At 41.7% G+C, this 16052-nt stretch overlaps 1 protein-coding gene across 2 annotated transcripts; it reads right to left on the bottom strand.

Annotated features, from left to right (window-relative positions):
• Positions 1-1275: 1275 nt before the first annotated feature.
• Positions 1276-8776, bottom strand: LOC308121303 (7SK snRNA methylphosphate capping enzyme-like). 2 transcript variants are annotated; one of them, XM_080482480.1, is made up of 5 exons: positions 8757-8776; positions 5091-6935; positions 2445-2663; positions 2209-2332; positions 1276-2121 (listed from the first exon to the last, which is right to left on the bottom strand). In XM_080482480.1, exons 2-5 carry the CDS (start codon positions 6891-6893, stop codon positions 2087-2089), a joined length of 2181 nt encoding a protein of 726 aa, XP_080338606.1. In that variant the 5' UTR covers positions 6894-6935; positions 8757-8776; the 3' UTR covers positions 1276-2086. The 2 variants fall into 2 exon arrangements, with proteins under 2 accessions (XP_080338606.1, XP_080338607.1); XM_080482481.1 differs by having other exon boundaries at positions 8609-8759.
• Between the last annotated feature and the right edge of the window lie 7276 nt (positions 8777-16052).

Here is a 16052-nt window from a genome sequence, read left to right as displayed (position 1 = left end):
TCAAACTCAGTGCAACCGAAACTCTCGGCAAACTGTTGAAATAAATGATGACTTCTCATCTCAAGCCTGTACTACAGTACAAACCAGTTTCCTAAGCTGGGGAGCGGGGACCCCCTGGGGGGGAAGCCGGATATCACACGGGGCCTCAAAGCTTTGACATCCTGGACAGGTCACAAAGTCACAAAGTCACCGACTCACAGCAACGCCGTTTTCCCGTCATCAATTAACCGGCCAGGCCTGTTTTTTGGGACCGTGGGAGGAAGCTGGGGTAAACAGGGAGAATATGCAAGCTCTGCCACTACTCCACCGTGTGGCCCATCTGATGTGAATCATCTAATGTTTGGAGGATCAAAATGTCTTTTCTGAGGTACTGGACTGCGACTGTGAATACTTTGGCTGTGCAAAAGCAAAACTGGAACAAGGTGGGTCTGATTGTTTGGAGGGAACTTTTTCACATTGTGCAACATCGTCTTCATCGCTCAGACCACCTTCTTTCGTCCGCCTCTTCGGGTTGTTTTGTGCAATGAGGGAGGCTCTTCCTGGTTTCAATACAGACATGCACACTTCAAATGCTCCAATGAAATTAAAATTTAAAATCCACTCTCAGACATTTTGCAAATAAAAAACAAACAAACAAACAAAAAAAAAGAAAACACACAAGTAGCCACATGTTAGGGTTGGAAGAAAAGACAAAAACACCAGCTGCCATGTCACCGACTGCAGGACTTCCTTTGACCGAGTCTTTGTCATTCAAATTATTAGAATTCAGAATTAAAAAATTCTTACGGATTCTTTCATTCCCATTGAAGCATGTATTTTGTCTCTGTAGCTCAACTTTCTAAAAACACTCATTAGCTTCCCTGTGTTTGTGTGATTATGATTTTAATCATTTGATCAAACAAACAAAAAAAGCATCTTTCGGTGGAGGGTTTAGTTAAGCCATTGAACCTTCTGCCTCGACCTCCACTGTTTATTTTTGTGGCAAATAATAATCTGAAAATGCCACAAGGTTTATAATTTAGTCATTAGAAGAAAAAAAAACCTTTTTACTTTAATTATAATTTAACATTTATTTTAGGTTGCTAAAGCTATCAGCAATGAAAATCTCCATCCTTCCACCTTTGAGTCAGAACATATTGAACATAAATCAATCGGAAAAATCGAGACCAGGTGGATTAAAGAGCAGCTGTCGCTAATCTGTTAACCTCAAATTATGATGGAAATTGTTATTGCCGGATAGCATTAACAAATACTAAAAAAATTATTCTGTGAAGTAATTGATGTAAAACTTAGTTTATTTAGAGGAGAAAAGCGCATTCCAGTGAATCTCTAAAAAGGATGTTAGGAGTGAAAAGTTTCCATAAGCTACAGAGCCACAAGTCAAATGTTCACGACTGAGAAATTCAATGAGATGAAATTAAGCAGAACTTCTGGAAGGTGTAGTTTGTGGTTTGTGTGTCATCGTGAGGTACATCCTTCACGGCGCCTGCTCAGTCTTATACACAGCATGAAACACATTCCCTGCACTTCAGTGTGGCTTTAAAACATATTCCTCGTCAGTGTAAAACATCTAAAAATGACTTTGGGATCCAGTTGATGGAGGTGTCATCATGATGGTTGAAGTCTGATCTGTTGCCCAACCCTAACATGGCCAATGCACGGTGATGCGGCGGCACAGTGAAACGCAGGTAGAAAACACGAGGCCAAAGATTTTCAAACAACTTTTGGCCTTAAGTGTCAAACGGGGGCGTCATTAGCAATAAGATAGTCCAAGGATATTCCATCCGTTCCACGGGCGGGCCAAATAAATGTTTGGTTTGGGGGTTTTTTGGCTCCAGATTTTGCACTCAAGAGTTCAGTCCAACCTTTTTCACTGTTCGGCCTCCCGTTCACGACAGATCTCATCTTTACACAATCATTTCCACTTTTGGTCCCCGTCTCCTCTCTGATCTTCCTCCTCCGCTCCAGAAGCTGCCGTGTCCCTCCAGGAATCAGACGCCTCCCTGCAGCCCTCTGCAGCTGGCTGGGTGAATGTACAGCGGCGTTTTAAGCTACTCACATCCAATGATGTTCAGGGCAGGGACGGTCATTTGTGAAAAACATAGATTGGCCTCTGAAAACCTGGAGATGAATAAACAAACATGGTGAGAAGCTAAAAATAGTCAAGAACGTGCACAAGAGTGTTCAGAGAATTTATCTGGTAGTTACCTCTCACTGAACACTTGGGGGCCCCAAGATGTTCAAAACTGGCAAAGCCCACTTCATGCACGAGGTATGAAGAAAACTGGTCGGGTTTAAGGCGGATGCTGTGATAATTTCTGCTGATGTTATCCTGTGAGAGAGAAAACTCAGTCTTAAATATGTTTCAGCAAAACAACGCGGCATGCTTTACATGCGGGTGGAGCAGCGTTGTTACAGAAATAGTTTGTTTCTGGGGATCTTACGGTCAACTTTCTCCTCCTCACGTAGGACTCCCAAGGCTGCGGCTCCAGGATGAACATGCCTCCAGGTCGGAGGTGTCGGTAGACTCTCTTGAAGAGCCGTTTAAGGCCACTGTCTCCCCAGTTCAGGTGAACCCATTTGGTCACGCTCAGGCACAGGATCACGTCGTACTCGGGCCGCTGAGTCACAAGGAGATTATCGTTGTCCAGGACATAATTGGCCTGGAGGAGAAAGGACAAGAGGCGAGAGAAACTCAGCGTAAGATACTAGCTGGACGAGGGGTACAGCTAAAAACCTGAACTGTGGAAGGTTCAAGTGATGCTCATAATGGTACTTTTTGGGGTCTTTAGAAGTTTTGCAAAGAGCAACACATGTCACAGGACAGATAGAGACTTCAGATTTGTTACTGTGCTAAAATGTCTTCATCAACTGACCTTCGATTGGAATAACAAACCACAAGAGAACAGTCAATTATAGTTCATGACCCCATCCAGTTCCATCGCCAATAAAAACAGCTTCTAACCAAAGTCCTGATTTATAGTATCTATTTTTATCATTCCTTCCTGAAAAGTCAATGCATTCTGTGATTGTATATTCAAGCAAGTGGTAAATATTTATCTCTAGTGACGTAAACCTTACATTAATCTGGCGAGGATCCATACGATTATACTTCACTCCTTATTCAAGTATTTTACTTACAGATTTTGCCAAACTGATATGGATGCTGATATGTGCAGAAAACAACTTTAATAAACCAAAGACCTCAAAAAAAAAAAAAAGAAAAAAAAAGAAGTGCAAAAGCCTAACAAAATCATTGCATCAACACAACAAACAGCCGACAGTAAACAATAGAAAGGGCAAAGGCTGACCAGTAGAGCCAAGATTACACACCGACACCCACACACCCACACACACACACACACACACACACACACACACACACGATACACGCATAACTGCAAGGTGTCATTATAAGACGTTGGGTTAGAAAAAGCACAATGAAGAACAGGAAAGAAGTTGAGTTGTTATCTGATCCCAAACACCTTTTAAATAGAGAACAAAGTTTAGTAAACTAGATAATCAGGACAGACCACAGTAATGGAAAAGTTTGACTAATAACAGCTTTGGTTTGGTCCATCACCCAGTAAAGACTAATAATAGAAGAAAACGAGAGTCTCGTCAACAATCTGGTGAAAGCTTATTGCCAAGTGACAGGTTCCTCACTATTACGGTTTAAATCCCAAACTAAACCGAACGCTTCCTGGTATTTCAGAAATGTACAGCTGTGTTAACATTACCTGTATACCAGAACTTTTTTTATTCAGAAAGGACTTCTACATCAAACCAATTCACATAGTTGTTGGAACCTTTCCTACACCCTCCTTTGTGGATTGTAGTAGGGTAAATTATTCATTTATGTACGAGAAATCCAGCACAAAATGGTAATGTTCCCACCCAAACGGGAGCAAGATTGAGTGAAAATGCTTGTCGTCACATCACAGAAACTATTTGGAGAAAAGCAAAGAGTGTTTCCTCTTTTCAGGTTCCAACTTTCTATTCTCAACTCGACTGGTTTCTTCATAATCGCTCCCAAGCACAAGACCAAACATGATGGGAGTTGTGTAATAAAGACAAAAAATATCTACTGATATATATACATATATATATATATAAATAACATAAAATAAAATGTAAACTGTGCATGTGTTCTTGACACGCATTTGCTTTGCTGATAAATCATACAACTTCTTACTTTATCATGCCATATGACATCTGTAAGCTTCAGTCAGAAGTCATGTTGCAGCATTTTGAACCACTTTCAGGAGATTCAAACATGCGGCTTCAGAGACAAGTTATGTAAATAATGAGTGGCAAAGGTCCAGACGAGATGAAACAATAGCATGTGTGATCGTTTCCACTTAACATTGTTTTTTAGAAGCTAAAATACTGAAGAAACTGTTCGAATGCTGCTTGAGTTTTAAAGAATGGTCAACTGAGACGCCAAGGTTTGTGTAATTCAGGTTCAACAGCCGATCATAAAAATTCAAAATGGTGAGTCACATCAGTTGTGACACGTTGAGTCTGTTTGCTCAGCATTTAGTTGCAAAACAATTTCTCCTATCAAATCTTTTGTGCAGTTCACACATTCAAGCAAAAAAAATTACTTATACATATTGTCAGGTTTAGGAGACATAACTAAATGTCATGAGCATAGAAATGATACGACATATCTTTAAAAAGTCTTATAACTAGAGGCAGCAGAAAAACTATAAAGGACCAGGAATAGAATCCTGAGGGACAACACAAAATAGGATTTCTTTAGAGAAAGCATACTTACCAGCAGTGACACTTAAAAGTTCTGTTGTTTAAATAGGAGGAAAGCCGGTTACAGATACACACTGTGTTTGTATATATATAAAAATAAAATAAAAAAAACTTGTTTCAAAGTTAAGTGTCATCAACATGTCAGGGTAGATAGAAAGAAGAAATCGGCAGTCCTCAGATTATTTCCAGCAATGTCCCCGTTACTATAAAACCTATTCTTGATGTACTTAAAATGCTCTCATTTCCGTTTTATCACATAAAATATCTAAATGGAAATCTCAGAAATTCTCCAGAAAAAGTTCTCCTCAACAAAACTGTCTTACCTTGATGAAGGACACATTTGAGGGGAACTCCCCGGGCTTCACTGTGGATGTTTCTGTAAGAGGGGGAGCAGCGATGGGCCCCCTGGAGATCCGTAGGGACACAGGAAAGGAGCAGCTCACAGCGTGATCAGCAGGGGGTGAATCAAAATCTTCCTGCTTCATTTCCTCTGTTTTGCTGTCCTGCCTCTGGGTCCCTTTCTCATCTGTGTGACAGGAGTCATTGTCATTTGCAGCCTTCGCAGGGCCACTTTCTTCTTTCGCTGGCTTCCCATTTTCATCCCTGGTCTCCGCTTCATTGTGCTTCTTTTCTGCGGCCGTGTGATTCTCATTTCCATTCCTCTCTTCCTGTTTAGTCTTTTTTCTCTGCATTGCACGCCTGGCCTCTTCAGTTTGCAGCTCTGACAGATAATGTCTGATGTTCTTACGGGCTGCATGTACCAGACCACTGTCTATATCGAGGCCCAGTATGCGGGCAGGTCTTAGCATTTTGGCAATATAAAGAGTAAGGTGGCCAGAGTTGCACCCCAAGTCCAGTACATCTTTTCCTTCAAACCACTCAGGACGAAGCACACGCACACGGGGGTCCTCACTACAGCCAGGGTTGCGGTAGCCATAATACTTGTTGTAATTCCCAAACTGGAACTTCTTGTGCGGGTCCTTGCCCTGATTGTGGGGGTGCTGGTGCTGGCGAGGTCCAGGGCCTGTTTTGGAACCACTTCTTGGCGTGTGAAAGGAATTTTTTGGCCCCACTGCACAACTCCTCTCGTTAGATCCTGACTTTCCAAAGGGGGTAGAATGGGTCAATGGAGGCTCCATTTTGCCTGAGTTGCGTCTTCGCTTACGTCTGCTTGTGTGCTGGTTTGGACCCCAAGACAGAGAGGATGTAGTGTCCTCAATAGATACAGATGTCAGCTCCTCCTTGAAGCTGGCTGAACTGTCAGACGTCAGTTCATGGGAATTTCCCGCTGAGATGCTGGAGAAACTGTTTGAATCTTTGGAGACACCTAGTGCTGAAGATGAAGCCAACATACCCGGAAGCGGAGTAGATGTGCTAGTTTTGACCTCACTTTTTACTGACTCTGACAGGCTTGTCTGCGTGGTAGAAATCCCACCACCACTAGCTGCTCCACCACTTCCCCCATGGTGTCTATTGCGGTGTCTCTTCCTTCCACTACTCTTGAAGGGAGACGCCAAAAAGCTGCTGTCTGCTATCCCACTGTTCAGGTTGAGTGGATCTGTGATGTCTCTGGGGATCAATATTTCCACCGGGTCCCGACTTTTCGCAGGCAGTGGGGAAGATTTTGGCGTCTCTGCGTTCAGTGCTCTGTTGACCTCCTCATCTAGCAGGCTGTTGAGATTCAGAGGGTCAAAAATGTTGCCACCTAAGAGGAAGTTGGTAGGCAGGACGGAGTCGCTCTCAGAGTTAGCCCTTCGTCTCCTCTTGCCAGACATTGGATGCTTAAAACTAGAGTTTGCTGTGTTGCGGCGCTTCGTCACTCTTGTTTGCGCCTGTTGTTGTTTGGAATGTTGAAAGCTATTCCTACGATTGATGTTGTTCTCGTTGCCTTTGCCTCTCTGTTTGGTCTCGCCAGAAAGGTTGAGCGCATCAGTCGTGCTGGTGTGCTTTGGTGAGGCCGTTGTGCCTGGAACAGGACACGCAGCAGCAAAGTCAGGGGTAGCTGCGGATCTCTCCATCATGACGGACAGATTGCCGTATGATCCGGTACAATCTGAGAGCTGCACAGGTGATGTTGAGCTGGACTGTGGACAGCCAGTTTTTGCAGTATCCTCCTCAACAGACATCTTGGTTGATTTGCAAATCTGAACACACAGGTTTTTCCAGAGCTGAAAGAAAGAAAACAGTAGTTACGAGAATTAAATGGGAAACCGCGACTGAGGACTCTTCACTCTAAGTTTAGTCAACAATGCCAAGAGGCTCTTGAATGCTGCATTGACATAACCACATCTGTTATTTAATGGTATTTCAACGGTGTAATTATACATTTAATACATAATAAAGCACAAACACCAACACCCTCAAATCTTCCCCTATTCTTCCATTCCAACGTACAAAGACACACCGCCTGCTTCTGAGCGGCAACAGTCAGCGAGGATCTGTTCAGGTTTACAAAACAGATCCTACTTTTCCACATTTTTCATAAAAAGATGATTAAGGTGAATGTGTTGATTTTCTTTTACAACCTGCATTTTAAGTGGAGTGGTTGTATGAATATTTCTAAATTGACATTATAAGCTAGTTGAATTAATTCAATCAAGCTGAACCATTTTGATGCTTGGAATTGAACAAATGTACAGCGGTATGCTATAGTGGTTAACACTGTGGCTTCACCGCAAGATAGCTGGATGATGAGACCTAAAGGAAGTTAATGTTCTTGCTTTGCTGAAGCTGAATTTTTCATGATGTACCCCAGCTTATTGCCACAATACAAAAGCATTCTGTTTGGGTGAATCTACATTTTCTGTATAGGTGTGTGAGATTGCCCATCTCTGTGTTACCCCACTCAAAGTGTAGCCATCTGTCCAAGGTGTAAAATGTCTTTTTCCTGATGCTGATAAGCCTCACTCTCCACCACACGCACATTTTTATGAAGTCATTATGGGATCTTATGTACTGTGTGCAATAAAAAAGCACTGTACATTACATTCACATCTCTCAGTGAGCCATAAAGATAAGAGAAGGTATAATAACGTCACTGTCCGATAGAGGATGACTGATTTTCTATGCAATTAGATAGAAGCAAAAATAAACTCAGCATTGTACAACACAATCATTTTCAAATGTAATAAAAGGGCTTTCAGTTAATCAACACCTTAATAAATAAAAACTATTAATTTTTACTTCACATCTTTCTAAATTCCCATATTATCAACAACTAATTTAGATTATTTTAAAGATAAAAATGTGGGGAATAAAAAAGCTGTGCTATTACATGTTATAGACTGTGTAATAATCCGTTTTTTATTAATTAAAAAAACCATTGCGCTTCATTGAAGCTATGAAGCAGTAATATACAGTTAAACAACGTAAAAATAAGTTTGACAAAGAATGGGGCTATAAAGAGCAGGTGTTGTATTTCTTTTGAAATAACTAAATTTACCATCATAAGTAGCAGGAAGTGAAGCAGAATGACAACATGTCTATTAGACCCTGGTAAAGTCCAGACACCTGACCCCCCCAACTCCCACTGCTTGATCTCCTGCTCAAAACTCTTCATGTTATCTCTAACATCGTCTCAGAGTGACATTAAAGCCTCCGCTTCCGATGCAGAGTGTGTGTCCGGGGCGACACCCTCCTCCGACCGGTAACCTGACATCTGAAGCCTCGGCAGCCACCGACCTGAAAAGTTTGGGAGTCTCAGCCCCCGACTGTCCGGCAGTCCTCTGGTTAGCATGTTAGCTCGTAGCTCCAGCGGCACCGCGGGCCAGAGGACTGAAACGTCGAGTAAACGTTCAGCTTCACCCCGCCCCCCAAAAAATTAAAATGTTATTGGACAAACCGTCAACTCATCGATACGCCGCCGCCTGAAGACAGCTACACACCGCAAGTCGCGATTGTGAAAGTGATACGAGCTTCCCAGATGGCCAGCCTATTTATTCCCATGCAAGTAGCAGCAGTGTAGTCAACCATCAAAATAACAGTCTCACCTCGCAGAGTCCTCCTCTTCCTCCTCCTCCTCCTCCTCCTCCCCGCCTCCGGCCGGACTGTGACTACCCCGCACTCCCTCCCTCCCTCTCTCTCCCCCCCTCCTCTCTCTCTCTCTCTCTATTTCTCTCTCTCTCTCTCCACTCGTGCTAACGTTAGCAGCTAGCTCACAAGTCTTCCTGCATCGATACTACGGCGCGCGGCAGAGCCCAGCACGCGACGCAGCGGACACGACGAGTCGACTCCGGTGCTCCGCAAACTGCCGCGTCGACTTGCTTGGTGAACTCCCAGGTTTAGTCGACCAGAGTCGGGCAGGTTGGCGAATAAATTACTCCAGTCGCTGACAGAAGCGGCATGGCGGCGCATCCGGGCTCCGAGCTGAAGCCAAGACGAGTCTGGGGCGGAGATCTCCGCCTGGTGCCCGCGAGGTGCTGAAGAGTAGATTACTCCTCTCCGGGTATTAGCACGAGCCTCCCCTCGCGCTCCAACCACCAACATCACATTGTCTAACGGCCCACATCCAAACACACAACTTTCCATCAAACGCAATAGTAGTTAAATTATTTAAACAGCAGCACTTAATAATCCTTTTCCTCAGGACCCGAGGCTTCTAGATGTTTCATATTTGACAAAGTTTGCACAGATTATACGCAAATGACCACATGTATTTTTTAGATTTGCTCTTTTTGTCAAAACTTGCACCAAGTAACTTAAAACCAGCACAAAGTGGCATTAAATGACAACAAAAGACATAAACATCCACAATGAGATACCAAATGTATCAAACATTTGGTATGATCAAAATCGTGATCACAATGGTCTATAAAATGACCACAAAGAGAGAGGAGAAAACACAAAATGATCACAAAAACATGTCCTCAAAGAATATAAACACACTTAAAGAGATTTAAAAAATTAAAAAAACTCTCCTCTCTACAATTTACCATAATGGTGCAAGATGATCATGTAGAACCTCCATATAGCATCAAACTCATTTTTGTAAAGAGGCCACGTGTATATCCCTGTTTATTTCAGGTGAGTCAATCCAGTTCAATGATTTGTTTTCGCACAGTGAATTATGATATAATGTGATAATTTTAAGGTTTTCTTGGTGCACTTTTTCATAAAATGTATTTTGAACAGCTTGAAATGCCCTTTTTAAAATAGTATCTGAATCCCTCCATGCAACAGTGATGCTCTTCAGGGCTCATGATGACAAAAGCTTCTCAGGCTGCACATTGAGGTTGTTTCTTATGTAACTTTACTAGCAAAAAGTTGATAAGCTGCAGCCTTTTACTGCTATCGGCTGTTTAGTTTTTATGTTTTGAGTCTGCTGACCTTCCTTAAACCAGTGAAACCAACAGTGTCCAAATTAGATGTGGGAGTTACTTTTAGTCCTCTTTTAAACTGTTACACTTTGCAGAACTAACTGGGTGCTCTTGTGGCCCAAGTGTTTGAAACCCCTGATAAAGGCCTAAAGACACATATAATCAAATAAATAGATAAAATAATCTCAATGAGCCAAAAATACCTAGACGTAATAATAAAATAACCACAGGGACAAACCAACCAACTACAAAGAAAGCAAAAAGATATAATCATCATAAAGACATGTACAGTAACCATGAACATAAATGTGTCATGCTCATTGAGATATGAACTTCTGTTTATTGTTTTGCTTTCAAAATGCAGTATTTTACATCTATAATTGAGTTTTTTCTATATACATCTATGAGTTCGATCTCATTTAGCAGGTCAGGAACACTGACCTGCATTTGTCTCACATTTCCCATCCAAATCTCTTTAAGAGACTTGTTATTACTTAATAGACGATGTCTGTATTTGTTTTACACTTTACACCCAAAGAAAAAGTATTTGAGATTTTCATAATCCGCCAAAGCTGCCGTTTTACATGTGAGTTTGAGTAACAAAGTAAATTCACTTTAACATAAATCAAATCGACAAACCCACAAACCTCATTCTGTTCTATTTTTACTATCATTGTCTTTTTCCAGTCAGATGGAGGTGTCGTGGTTACACTGTGAAGGCTTACTGTACGAGACATGCATGTCTTCCCTGTCTTTGTGTCTGGGACCAGTGTTTAGGGTAAGTCCTGATATTAGATCTCTGGATATGATGTAGGAGAAAATGTTGCTGAGTTAGCGTGGTAGCTTCTTGTCACATCCTTCGCTATGTTATTGTAGGCTCCGGTTTTCTCCCACAGTCAGAAAACATACATTTAAGGATAACTGGTTAAAAATAAACGGCCATGGATGTGAATGCGAGTGCGCGTGTTGTTGTTTCTGTCTTTGATGGAGGAGTGACCCGTCCAGGTTGTGGCCTGCCTTCGCCCACAGTCAGCTATAATTGGCTTCAGCTGCCCTGAAACACTCAGTCTGATAAAACGATGTAGAGGATAGATGAAGATTAGACAGACTGCTCTGTGCATCAAGCCCATATAACGTTTCACTGGAACTGTTACATGCCTTTAAACTACCTTTCAATCCTTTTTTTAGACGGCATAATAAATAAAATACAAATCATTAAATATAAATTGCTTAAAGAACTGTAACGTAGTGCTAGTGTCCTTTAGGGAGTCGCATTGTCAGATATGTACCGTTGAACTGTGCTATATTGACATATTTCATTTCAGTCTAAATGTATTTGACCTTCTAAATGTATGTTCTCAGTAGCTTTCAGGATGTCACATTGTACATTATATTCCAGTGACCTATTTCCTGAATCATAATTATGCTTTTTTTTTTTTTTTTTTATACACATAGCGTTGTGAATAGCGGGAGCAAATCCCTCCTGACAGGTGGGAAAATCAGGGTATACTTTGGAAAGATCAGCAGCCCACAATCCACACACATGCAAACTGTACAAAGAAAGATCCCACAGCCTGAGCTCGAGCTCGGTATAATGTTTCTGTGAAGTGACAGTGGTAAGTTTTAGTTGTATGAATGTCGCTGATTTGTATTTGAATTTATGACCCAATGTCATGAATAGAACTCACATTCTTGTTACACTCCAGCCGACTCAGAAAATTGCTTTATGCCAGACATTTGATATTCAGCTTTAGATAAGTAATATGGCAATAAATTTCATGCATTTTTTTTTTTTTTTGTTCTTTGTAGTGTCCAGTGGAATTATGTAAAAAGACTTGGAAGGACATCTGCAGTTTCTGGCGATGCCAGCTGTCCTTCAAATAGCCACAAGGGGGAGACATTATTTCAGAATAGGAGACACAATATGATGAATTACGTGGAGAAACACACCTGGGTAGTAATTCATTCCTGTCCTTTCTTTATGAGCAGATTTCTTCTTAACCATGTTGCATCTCAGTATATTGAAACATGAATTGCTGCACTTCAGCTTTCCCAATAAGTTGGTTTATCCTGTAATAAAAGTGATCAAGGAAAGTGTTTCCTTTTAGAAGTTAATATTGTAGTCGTTAGAGTCTGACATTGTGGTTGGTGTGATTAATGAGTCATAACAACAGAAAGGCCTCATTCCACTTGGAGTGGCTTCGGCACTGCAATCTGCAGCTGTGGCAACAGGGGAGTTTTATTTAATTATGAGATCGGTATTTCTTCTTCTGCCCCTTTATTGATACTGTAGGCTAGATTTATTTTTTTTTGACAAACCAGCATTCCCCAAATCACAAGATGGTTTCACGATAAGACCACCCCCTTTTTTTTCTCCCCCTTCACTCTTGATTTTGTCACACTGCAGTCGAGTTGACAGAATGCTCCTAATTGGGTTCGAAAACAGTGCTGCAGACTTTGGGTAAAATGAGTTACCCCCCTCTCTCTAATCTCTATAGAGGAGAAAATAGGAAAGAGGGTACCTGTCTGTCCCCCCCCCCCCCCCCCCCCCCCGCCTCTGGCCTACTCTTTTCTTATGTTAATGGGGGTGCGGTCCTCAATTCCGGGCACCATCTGCCCTTCCTCAGGGTTTGGGCCCCAAGCACTCCAGACGTGTCCAATTGTTTGTGTGTGTCCAAGCAGAAAGTGGCGAGTACACATGGTTCTTGTGGCCCAATAGGCTCCGCCATCAAGAGCACGAGCCTGCTGTTCATTAGCCTGCGTGTGACAGAGGGCGGAGGCCACTCGCGTGCCCCGTGTGCAGCAACGTCGGGGCCAGCAAGCATTTGTTCCCTCCGTTCAGACTGATGTCATTGTAAAGAACCGTTGGATGAGAGATCATTCGAGAGGTCAACATGCTTTTTTAAGTGGGGTTTTCAGAAGTGCATCACGTCATATATATTGTGACTGATTATGTTTTGAATGACCCGTTTGCTTTGAATATAAGGCACAATTCAAGTCCAAATCTTTATGTCTGGTGGAGACATAGACAAATGAAGAGTTTAAACAGGCATGATTTAAACTGTGCATAGACGAAAAACACACATACTTTTAATATAAAACGACACAAAAACTGCACTTTATAAACAGTTAAATCTTATTTTTTAACAGAATGTGCTCCCCTCCGTGAACTAATTAGTAAAGCTTTGGTGACATGCATCATCTTCACTGACATTATTCAAATCCGGGTGTCCGACATGTGCCAGATGGAATGAATGGCTTGAAGACCGGAGACCAGATCGACCATTCCCAAGTTCAATAATGTTGGGGGCAGATAAAATGGCAGACAAAAATGTCCTCTGAAATTTTACAAAGAATGGCTGCCAACGTGCAACGATTATCTTTGAAATGACTTGCAAATTATCCAGCAACAAACTTAAAGATTAAACTGTGAAGTGCATCGGCAAAAATCCAAAGTCGAATAAGGTAAAACAACTTCAAAATGTGCCCCAGAAGACCTGTGCAAAGCATGCTGTTGAATATTAAACCAAAGTCTTTAAGCCTTCACAACGCCACCCAAGGACGTTTTTGTTGAAGCACTTCCTCTTTGCAAACTCATGAAACTACGTTCACTTTGTTTTTATACTCAAGGGTTGTGCAACCACACGGTTACTGACCCATCTTTGAATCCTCATTTGAACCGATCAGGTAGCCCTCCCAGTTAACTAACCCAGCACTGACAAGCGGATCCTGACTTTCCATCGAGTCTGCCCTCCTCATTTTCAAAGCCACATGCTGTCCGCTGCATTGTGATTAGTTATTGAACTGTCCGAGCTCAGGGAAACAAGGCCGCTTCAGAGCCACAGCACACAATAAAGCAGCTGTCAGAGGGAGGGGCCTGTTCAGACCAGTGTTGTCATGGATAGTACTTTTGTGTTGCTGCCCTTTGAGAGCTGATAGGTGCTCCTATGGGAGGCTGCCATGCACTGATTAATATTGACACAAGGCTTGATTGAGGACAGCCAAGTGAGCATAGTTAAAGAGAGCAACGTTCACGTTATTCAAGGCAGTCATGTCAGGAAGGCTGAAGTGAATATGGATACACTGCGGTTGTGTTTGTCCAAGCCGATCCTGTTGCATATGTTAATATGCCCGACAAGGAAAACACACAAGCTTGGACATTTAAGACAATGCAGAAAAACACACGTTGAATCTATTTCCAAAAAACTTGTGAAGCAGCTAACAACTTATATTTCCAGTAGCACTCCCACGCTAAGCCCCTCCCACTAATCCCCTCTGGGAACTCTTTGGCCTCTGCACACCTGTTTTGCATTCATAGGTGTGTCCCTATGCATCTTGTCGGAAGAGTCAGAGACGATGTCCTTGCTGGGTGTTTTAGGTTTTGTGTGAATTTCAACTGCTTCGTGTGCTATACTAACGGAGGAGTCACTGGAGAACAAGGGCTGTCGAATTTTATGGTTTAAGACTATGAGTCAAAACCCCACGTTACATCTGCCCTTACAGTGCGATCAAACACTTCATCGTAATTTTAGACCAAAGATAATATAGTGGGTGACATCATTTGATCTAATCTGTTATTTTTTAACTTTACTTTAGTTATTATCTATTGAATAACACCTTTGCAGTTTTTTTCACCAGTATCTGTGAATGTGTTTTATGAATAAAAATAGAATAGTATAAACTGCAAACCATCACAGCCAGGAACTGCCCTCATTCATTGTCTTTAAAAAAAAAAGTCTTAAATTGTTCAATTGGTTTGTACTCTGGTAAGCCTGTAGTCACACAAATGCTATATTTGAAAAATCCCCAAATCCCCCTTAAGAACCGATTTAACAGACTGTGCTGTAATCTAGAGTTGTGATATGTTGAAGAGTAGAAGTTGCATTGACGTGACCAAAATAGCAGCAGGATGGCAGATTTTAGACACATGGCTAAAATTGTGGGCCTATTTAAAAAAAAAAAAAATAATCTCACCCAACACAGAAGCAGTTGGTTCTTAAATTGGCTGTCATTCATTATATCGACAGTAATAACTTAGTTCAAATGAAACATATCACAGCGGTCTTACATCCATTAATTTGAGCAAACTATGACAACATAAAATTAATAAACTCCCGCCAAACCCAAATTACTGTCTTCACTGTGGGCAGCCACACATTTATGACAGAGACGTTGTTTAGCGTCCACGATTGAATAGACAGACAGACTAAATTCCTCCTTTTTGCTTTGCGTCCTGTTTGAAGTAGCAGGTTGAAACATGAAACGTAGCCTACATTTAAAATCTTGGCAAATCAGCCAAGGTGTTAAGTGCACAACATTAAACCGTGCAGTAATCTGTAATTACTGTGCTCGGCTTTCAGTGCTGGCATTACTGCAGAGGTTGTTTTTTTTTCCAATACATTTTTTTCTCTCTGAAAAACGGGCAGCCTTAATGAGTGATTGTCGTAACCTATCAATAGGTTACCCATAATCAGCAGGACGGAGCCCTACTAACCTTGATTATTTTCCTTTGGGGGGTAATCTCTGCTGTGCCGGCACACTGAAAGTTTCCCCCGGTTGTGACTGGAGCCGTGGCTTGGATGAGCGTGACCCATTATCTTTTACATGCCAAGATACCAGTGCAGGGCTTACAGAAGTTAATCTGATATGGAAAAACCAAGAGCATTTATAATACACAGCCTGCTCCAGCCGTCTCTCTTCTACTTTATCCACACACATGCATATTATTGCTCCATATTTCTGTGTACACATATCACATGTCACATGAATATATAAAGTATCCTACACTAGATAGGCTGGTGCTACATATTTGAGAGTTCATTATGTTTTTGTTTTTTATTTATTTGTAGATACAGGTGCATCTCAAACAAAAACAATTGTTAGGTCAGTTGTTTTTGGATTTATAAAATTTAAGCAAACATTTTTTAAGCATTTTTAGTTTTTCAGTTTTGGTTTCTGCTCGTGTTAAGT

This window comes from Lipophrys pholis, assembly GCF_963383615.2.
Source record: "Lipophrys pholis genome assembly, chromosome: 16".
Taxonomy (NCBI): Eukaryota; Metazoa; Chordata; class Actinopteri; order Blenniiformes; family Blenniidae; genus Lipophrys; species Lipophrys pholis.
Note: the sequence above shows the minus strand (reverse complement) of the source record. Positions and strands in the feature narration are given on the sequence as shown.

Excerpts from the sequence above, each read along its gene's own strand:
- LOC308121303 (XM_080482480.1), bottom strand. The coding sequence starts at position 6,893 with ATGTCTGTTGAGGAGGATACTGCAAAAACTGGCTGTCCACAGTCCAGC. Across the intron at positions 2,333-2,444 it reads TGAGGAGGAGAAAGTTGACC|GATAACATCAGCAGAAATTA; the intron begins GTAAGATCCCCA and ends TCTCTCTCACAG. Across the intron at positions 2,122-2,208 it reads CCCCAAGTGTTCAGTGAGAG|GTTTTCAGAGGCCAATCTAT; the intron begins GTAACTACCAGA and ends ATTCATCTCCAG.